This window comes from Mesitornis unicolor, unplaced genomic scaffold (genome assembly GCF_000695765.1).
Source record: "Mesitornis unicolor isolate BGI_N332 unplaced genomic scaffold, ASM69576v1 scaffold13749, whole genome shotgun sequence".
NCBI classification, from domain to species: Eukaryota; Metazoa; Chordata; class Aves; order Mesitornithiformes; family Mesitornithidae; genus Mesitornis; species Mesitornis unicolor.
In genome coordinates this window covers 32,808-41,820 of record NW_010205293.1, presented here as the reverse complement: position 1 = coordinate 41,820, position 9,013 = coordinate 32,808, and the positions used below count along the sequence as shown (strand labels likewise).

The 9,013-nt window shown below is 39.6% G+C and overlaps 1 protein-coding gene across 1 annotated transcript; it reads left to right on the top strand.

Moving 5' to 3' along the window:
* Nucleotides 1-264: 264 nt before the first annotated feature.
* On the top strand, nucleotides 265-8,788 carry ERI1 (exoribonuclease 1). The gene is made up of 6 exons (XM_010191359.1): nucleotides 265-435; nucleotides 2,486-2,696; nucleotides 3,959-4,042; nucleotides 4,687-4,796; nucleotides 6,404-6,518; nucleotides 8,380-8,788. Exons 1-6 carry the CDS (start codon nucleotides 383-385, stop codon nucleotides 8,620-8,622), a joined length of 816 nt encoding a protein of 271 aa, XP_010189661.1. The 5' UTR covers nucleotides 265-382; the 3' UTR covers nucleotides 8,623-8,788.
* Nucleotides 8,789-9,013: the final 225 nt, after the last annotated feature.

Genomic DNA, 9,013 nt, shown 5'->3' with positions numbered 1-9,013 from the left:
CTGGGACACACGTTCTGGTTTTGTCTTAGGGTTACTCTGGCGTGATTTCAGACGTGTTCGTATCCCCTTTCATTTTTATTAAAGTGAAAAGTGGTGTTTCAGAGCAGCCTTCAGTGTTGGTTTTCTTACCCGTCTCTAAGCTGTTTCACTAAGTCTGATGCTTTACTGCATTTTGGCACCAAAACTATGCATAAATTGTATGCTCTAGCTCCTTGTTTTGACTTTTAAAAATTACCTTCAGATTTCTCTTTTTTTCTAGGGTAGGCAGCATTGTAGGATCAGTGGTCAAGAAACAAACGGGAAAAACTCGACTGCCAGTTTGAATGACTTCAGTGATCCTGTTTACAAAGAGATTGCTATAACCAATGGCTGTATCAACAGAATGACCAGAGATGAGCTCAGGAGTAAACTTGCAGAGTTCAAGCTCGAAACCAGGTTAGGCTGATTGTAAACCTTTTAATTGTTCTTTAAGAGTGGTAGAGATGTAAGGGATGATTATTTTAAAGCTTAAGAATACACCACAAAGTGAAAAGCACACACCACCGAACACTGGTCTTGATGGAGCTTTTGTTTGCTGATCTGAATAGATGAGATGCAATAATGTGAATAAGCGAATGTATTATAAACTGGATTTGTGCTCATTGAGGAGGAGGAAGAAAGGGCTAGGTATCTAAGAGAGTGGTTCCTGCTCTATCGGAAATGACCTGCAAGACCCTTTGATGTTGCTACAGCCAAACTAATTTGAGATGTTGAAAAGAAAGTCAGCTGGGAAAAACAAGGTGTATTGTTTCTATTGCCAGTAGTAATGAGGAAGTAGTAGTGGTGGTGGGGAGTTAGCAAAGTGAGAAGCTGCTGCTCTGGAGGAAGAGGCAATATGAAAGGTGAGATGGAGGTTGAAAGGAGAAGTCTGGCTTTCTAGAGAAGAAGGCGACTGTCGAGGAGAGGATGTTCAGAAGGGGAAAAAAGGAAGGAATAGATTAATTTGAACAGAACAAAAGAAAAACAAAATGGTGTGGGCTTGAAAGTGCAGCCTGTCACCTCCATCGTGTCTGTCTGCAGGTGTTCTGGCTGCATTATTTTTTAAATTTCTCCTTCATTTACATGAACTTGACTACTTGAGAGGCAAAATTTTTGTAATTACCTGATAATTTTTTTACTAGAACAGGTTAGATTTATACAGCTGTTCAGCAGTTATTCTAATTTTAAAAACAAAAAGCAGAATTCAAATAGTAAATTATGTGTTTGTAATTTCTTCCTAGGTTACTAGTTTTTATTTGTATTTTTTACACAGCTATAAATGCAGGAAGTTTAAAACTTTTCTTTTAGATAAGCTAGACTTCTTTAGTGAATATATTAAATTAAATAGATCAGAATGTGTTTTACATGTAAACAAATAGTACATCACCTCTCATGTTGTGAAATGAGCAAATTGCCCCACAGCATCCTGTCCCTTAGGATTATTTTGATAGCACATCATCTCCTTCTCCAATTTCATGAAGGTTTCATGACAAAAAAACTAATTTCCTCTTCCATCAGTTCCTATACTGTCTCAATTTTGAACGAACTGGTCATTGACTAAAACTAGATTAATTAACCAGAGTGAAAAAGAGTTTCAGTTGCATTTGCAGAAGAGGCTGATGTTCTCAAATGCAGGTTTTGCAGTCCAGTTCCAGTTTTTCTTTGTGGATCAGTCGGCTGCTTTTCTGATAATACCACTTGCTACCAGTAGCTCTTACGGCTTCTGTGATTTCATTTGCAATGTGTAATTTTAAAAATAACTTCCTTCGAAGAGTAAATTATCCTTGTTTATTCAGCTCTGGTTTGGTATGTGGCAGTTCTGGCACCTGCACTTGCATTTTATAATGTTTGCATTAGAAAGATGTGGTAAGTAACTTTAATCACTTGCCACTGTGATTGTATTGTGTTAGCCACAAACCTCCTGAAAAGCGGGATTTTGACCAAGAAGTTTTTCTGACAACTGAAGTCTTGAATAAGTTAGTTACTCAAGTTCAATTTTAAATTTAAATTGAGACATATTTAAAATGTGGGTGTTTTAGCCGGGTTCTGCATTATCTGTGCCACTGCTGCAGAAATACCTTGGACATCAGTCACTTCAGGCAGAAGACACAGGGAAATAGGGGTGAAGCTTCCAGAGGTCATCTAGGAGCAATCTACAAAGACTTGGGCTTTGCAGGAGCTTCAGCTACTGAGTCTTGCTGAACTGGAGGTGACTGTGGAATGTCTCTGCACTGTGCTTCCCAGTCTGTCCCCAAGTACTGATACTATCTGGATGTTTTCATTGTCAAGGGGTATCGCAGCCTCTGCGCTATCCCAGATGATAGAGTGTTAACCATATGATAAAGTTGAATTCAGACTTTGTAAGTGCAGATGTTCAAAATGAGGTTAATAAATTATGAGCTTTCAAATGTTAAATGTAGCTTCAGTTCTATAGTGGTGAAATAATCTTTGTCACTTCCCTCTTCAGAGGAGTGAAAGACGTGCTGAAAAAGAGACTGAAAAACTATTACAAGAAACAGAAGCTGATGCAGAAGGAACCCATTAATGGAGAGAGCTACTATGACTACATCTGTGTTGTTGACTTTGAAGCAACATGTGAAGAAGGAAACCCACCTGAATTCGTACATGAAATTATTGAGTTTCCTATCGTCTTACTAAACACGCGTACCCTGGAAATAGTAAGTGAGCTGATTCCTGTGTCAGTAGGCTGTTCTTCAGTGTAACTATTTTGCTTCAGAAAGTCTAGATTAGTTTTTAGGTAGATGTTAAACTTCATTAAAAACAGCTTCTGTTTTAAACAGGTTTACACCTATCCTCTGCCCCTCTTACATACAAACAAAAAACTTCCTTTCGACTCTTAAAGCATCTGCAATAGATCATGCTTCTGCTGATAGGAGGGACTTTCAGTTTCTCAGTTCTCCTCACCCGCCTTCTTTCCCTGCTTTAAGATTGACAAAGCTATTTCTAGGACTCAAAGGCTTAATCATAAACAAGAATTAACAAATTCTGCAGTCCTGTGTGAGGCAATCTAGAAGAGACTAATGCAGAGCTCTGGAAAGTGGGGTTGAGTGAACAACGCTTCTTGGCCTATTCCACTATTTCCACAATGTACCCAACGGATTGATTTTAAGCATATTTAGTAGGCAGTTGGCAGCCTCAGGTGCTCTGTCCCAGTACAGCTTTCCTTTAGAAAAAACTACTTGCTGAGTGACTCAGTGAAACAGAGGAAGTGCATGCTCCTCTGACTAATGGTTCATTTATCAAGAACTTTTAAGAGGAGGAAGATTTCCAGTAATCACTGTGATGCTACATTAGAGTGTAGCTGCATGTATTACCAACGGCAGGAAGAGGATTGTGCAGATTACCACGACTGTACCTTTAGAGTAGCAGGAAGCAGTCTGATTTTTATCTCTGCCCAAAAGGGTTTGTGTAGCAGCAGGGATTTGGAGCTTGCTTTTTTCCGTGAAACTTGCATGTAGCGTTCAGTCTTGTGCTCCTCCGTTTCCCAGAGTGAGGTCGTTGTGTTACCTCTGAAATACGTGGCTGGTTGCCTTCCTTGAATTACAGGTGAGCCTTTAGGGATACCACCTGAAAAACATCAGGCTTTGCTCGTGCCTCTCACTTCTGTTTTTCCTTACTCTTGCCCTCCTTTTCCCAAACCCTCTCCTTTACTGCAGTCTGTCCTTCCCTCTCACATATGCATCCCTGCTCTTGGGTGCCTCCTGGCTGAGAGGAAGGGTGTGTTCTGGTTGGAAAGCCATCCATTGGGAATTTCATGATGGTCAGTCAGGAGGCTTTTGCTGGCTCAGGAGGTATGCACTCCACTGTGCCTCCAGCAGGACAAGTAACTGCTATTGCCTTTGGCTATGGGCAAGCCAGAGAAGTTGCCTTGTGGGCTATGTAGTGTGCTGCTCTTGAGTGTTTGGTCCTCTTGTTACAGGAGGATACCTTTCAGCAGTATGTGAAACCAGAGATCAATCCCAAGCTTTCAGACTTCTGCATCAGTCTGACAGGAATCACCCAGGTAATTTGTACTCATTTTTTCTTCAGGAAAAAATATGAAAAAAAGAGATGTGGTATTGGTGTTTTCAAACTGGTAATATTTCATGGTAATTTTTCTGTTAGGCTTATTCACTTAATCCTTGTTTTTCTGCTCTTCTCCCAATTATCACAGAAGTGATTTCACTAAATTGGTCATTTAGATGTTTGTAAGGTTCTGTAGGGAAAAGCATTCATTTTGTAATCCTTGTGTAGAAACTTTATCAGAAGAAAGCACCTTTTGAATTCCATCAGTTCCTCTTCTAAGATTTTTATTCTAAAGAGATTAGATTCTTACGATGGCAATGGCTTGTCATCAAGTGACTTGAGCCTGGGAAACGAGCTCAAAGGTGTAATCCAAGTTCAACAGCTGACTAACCCTGTTATCTTTATGGATGCCATTTGGAGGTTGGCTCTTTAAGTGGTGCTTTTGTGGTGCTTTTTTCAGTTTAGGAAAAATCTGTCCAATTGTCTGCTTATTCTGATGTGTAATCTGTTTCTGAAGATTCTTGTGAACCCAACTGAGGGAGTGAGTGATTTAGTGAATGCCTATATACGAATTCTTACACTTCATACTGTTTTTTTCCTGCCAAAAATGTTCCTCACTTTCCTTTCTTCCTGTTCTCTTAGGACATTGTTGACAAAGCTGATACATTTCCTCAAGTTCTGCAAAATGTGGTAGAGTGGATGAGACAGCGAGAGCTGGGAACAAAGTATACCTATTCCATGTTGACAGATGGGTATGTCCTTATGCCGCCTTCAGCACGCTATAAAACTGCAACACAGTGTTTAATCTGTGTGAGAATATTGTTAAAGGTGGATTGTGCTGCTGCCACTGTGCCATTTTATTATAATTTTAGCTTTCATGAAAATCGGAGAAGCCAAACTAAGCAGTTTGACATGAAGCATAAATCCATTAGATGGCACTGTTTCTTTCCTTGCCTTCTTCATGCAAGTAAACGATGTTGAATAGACTTCTTATCCTTTTTTTTTGTGGCTGCAGTTAAATAAATATAAAGGGATACTGGAAAAAAAAATCTCACTCTAAGGGATAGAAAGGTGTGGGGTTTTTTGGTGGGTTTTTTTGGGTGGTTGGTCACTGGAGCAGACTCCCCAGAGAGGTGGTCACAGCGCCAAGCCTGTCAGAGTTCAAGGAGCATCTGGATGATGCTCTTAGTCACATGGTTTAGTTTTTAGGTAGCCCTGTGAGGAACTGGGATTTGGACTCGATGATCCTTATGAGTCCCTTCCAGCTTGAGATGTCGTACAATTCAATGAATTGATACATAACAAAAGTGTTTTTAACTGACCCAGCTTAGCAAGTAGGAGAATTTTTTTGCTTTTGAAAAATGAGACTTTTTTTTCCCTCCAAATTCCTGAAGATTTGGGCAATGACTATAAATCCCAGGCCTTTTCTGGTGAAGAACCTGTATCATTGAAATGTGTTTGTTCAATGTGAGCGGTGAAGTCATTTAAAAGCTGTCACATAAGACCTGAGGTGTACAGTTTAGAACTGTGTACACCTTAAAAATGAGGACTTAGAATAATGTAATTCCAACTTTAATTTAAGCAACTGCTGTAAATGCTGCTATTTGACTAATTTTTTACCTATGGTCAGGTTTCCATCTTTGAAAGCAACAGTGAATTAAAGAAAGGAAATGTCAAAGCAAAACTGGTGATATTACTAGGCCTAGAATGTGTCTGGAATTCCCTCAGTGAAATTCCTCACGGAAAATAGGTGCGGTGAAATGTCTGTCATATAGGTGAGATTGTGTAGGCAGCTGCAAGAGAGGGGAAAAAAGGCTTTATTTTGGCTTGAAGTTTACAAACTTGTTGGGGTGGTTCTCTTCAGGAAGATGCACAAGAAGTGCCTAGGGTTATAGTTTAATCTTCTTTCCATAAAGGTCTGGTTTCTTCTAAAACTTAAGTGCAGTCTCGTTTCAGTAACCTATGTTAAGTGCAGACATGCATGTGTACCCAAATAATCAGGAAAACTTAAGGTGTCGCTTCCCCAAGGGCTGTGTAAGCATCTGTTGGTAATTTTTAGAGTAGATGTGGTAGGTGGAGAAGTTGGTGTGCTACTTACTTTTAACCATCCTGGACCTGAAACCATCCTAGCAAAAATCTTGTTCATCTTGTTGTTTGTTTTCTGTATGACTTAACAAGTTCATACTAAAAAATTCTATACCATGACTATAGCAAAAAAGCTTTTCCTAAACTGTTTTCCTTCTACCGATCATCAAAGACAAGACAGCTTTTTGTGCCACAGCTGTGCAATATGTAGAATGCAGGCATCTGAATTATGCATTACTGATGTTTTTCTCTTTTCTTCTTTCGACTTTTTAAGATCTTGGGATATGAGTAAGTTTTTGAACATCCAGTGCCGTATGAGCCGTCTCAAATACCCTTCTTTTGCCAAAAAGTGGATCAATATTCGCAAATCATATGGGAACTTCTATAAGGTTTGTATAAATTGTTGTTTCTCTTGTGGAACAATTTGGTTTAAAACTCTAGAAGGTCCTGTTGTGCTTGTCATCTTTACTTGTGTAGTATGAAATTATAGTACTTAAATTAGTTGCTTGGGGCTTGATTTTCAAATGTGCTTTATGCCCAGATCTCCCTTTACTAATTGAAGATCATGTAATCTACTGCATTTTGATTTTAGTCTTGTTTTTAAGAATCAGGAGATGCTCCATGACAGATTGTCTAAAAATGTCATACCAGTGCTTTTAGACCAAGCTCAGCTAAAAAGACTGTATTGATTTTTCAATTAGTTTTTCCTGTTTTCCTGTTTTCACTACAAAACTACTTTGCACCGCTACCCTCAGATATCTTCACTTTTGACACTGAAAGATAAGTCATATCTACAGTGGAGTCAAATTGTCAAGAGAAAAGTAATACAAAGCTCAGTGGTAGACGTTTTTGCTGCTTTCTTTCACTGTCAGATGACCTTAAAATGGGTTATTGGAGATTTTTAGCGAATTCCTAGTCAATCTACACTAAACCATTTGTCTGAAAGTGATTTCAGCCTAGCTGATGATCTTCTCTTGAAGGGCTTTTTCATACTGAATGTAACCTCTAGGCAAAAAAAAAAGTTAACATGTAATTAAGAGAAGAGCTTTACTTTGTGCTGGGCAAATATTACAGGGTTACTTCATTTCTGTCTCTATTACTTTGCTGTTTCTGCATAAATGTTTCTGTTGGAAACACGCTAGAACACAGGACAGTCATGTCAGTCCTGTCAGCTTTAACCTAGACATACCTGCTTTTTCCTTCTCTGTTGAGCCGTGATTTTTCATCAAAGGCAATGAAAATTGTAACTTAAAAGGAATCAGTTTCTTTTTGTGTTTTTTTTCATAAATGCAAACAGTTTTTAGTTGTTCAGTGCTTCTGTTTAGCTATTCTGTGCTGCTCTTGAATCTGTTAAGTAATAGTAATAGATAAAATTAATGATAAGGAATGTATTTTGTCTTTCCTGTGTAATGTCCCACAACCTGCAGTGTGTGTCCCCTGCCCAGTTTGTGGGTGGTGTTATTGGAGTTGCATATTGCCAGATTTTGGCAACACCATTCTGCCTAGCTATTAAATCCAGCAGTGTGGTGCAGTATCCTAGAACTTGTCATGTCCCATGTTCCCCCACCACAACCACCACCACCAAGAGAGCAAATGAAAGTTTTCCTTTTTTTTGCTCTTTATTTTTCTTTGACCTTTCCAAAGAACAAATGCATGTTTAGTAGTTAATCAAGAGAGGACTTGGGGCTTTCCTGGTGTAGCACTTTGCATGGGTAGGTCAGTTAAGCTTCCTTGTCTGTTCGTGCTGTTGGTCATTCCTGTAAACATGGGCTGCTATATGTGTTGCTGATCTGTTTCTGTGGTTTTTGGAGGCACTCAGAAACTTGATGTCAGTGAAAAGCAGGAGCCTGGTGCTTCTTTAATCATTTAGCATTTAAAAGGAAAAACCTGATTTCCTCTGCAATGTCATTTAAGGTAGTAATTCCTTTTTTATAAGGCTTGTTAAACCTAGCTAGGCCATGTTTCCACTGTTGCCAGCGCTGGCACGTCTCGAGCTGGTGCTGGTAGTGGTGAGACTCTTGAGATTATCCTGAGTCTAGACAAGCTCCTGTTGACTGTGTCTGCTCTGCAAAAAATGAGAGTGTCTGTCTCACCAAGGTGCTTTGAAGTTAAATTGTTAGTGATCTGACCAAAGGCAACATGAAAGTAGTATATGACTTAAAATCTGCATATGTTTCTACTGCACTGTGTTAGATTAAAAAGACCTGGAACAGGACCTAACTCTCGAATGTGGTTCACTTTCTCCACCAGGTTCCTAGGAACCAGACCAAACTGACAATCATGCTGGAAAAGCTGGGCATGAGTTATGATGGGAGACCACACAGTGGACTTGATGACTCGAAAAACATTGCAAAGATAGCTATAAGGATGCTGAAGGATGGCTGTGAACTGCGAGTGAATGAGAGAATGCACGCTGGACAGCTCATGACTGTCTCCTCCTCAGCCCCCTTAGAGGGAGCCCCTGCTCCACAGATGCCCCGCTACAGAAACTAGGGGCAGGTCAGGGGTTGTGCCTTAGGGACTGCTCTCAGACACCGAAGACTGTTAAGAGTTTAATAAACAGCCACCTCTGCCAACCTGTCTGCAATGCAGAATCCAAAAGCACCTTAATTAATCATCTCTGAAATAGAGGAGTGAAAGCTCTTTGCTCTTTGAAGCTTGTGTTAGAGCATTTTTTTTTTATACTGATGATTTTTCTTTCTTTTTGCAACTTTTCTAGCAGCAAGGTTGGAGTGTGGAATCCAGACAAAGTGTTTATCTATTATTAACATGTAACTAAACACATGCAAGGATCGATTGGGCCTGTGTGCTGCTGTTCTACCCCAGTCTGTGGGTAGTATTTATTAGCTATGCTGTAATCTTAACAATATCTAACATCTGATTG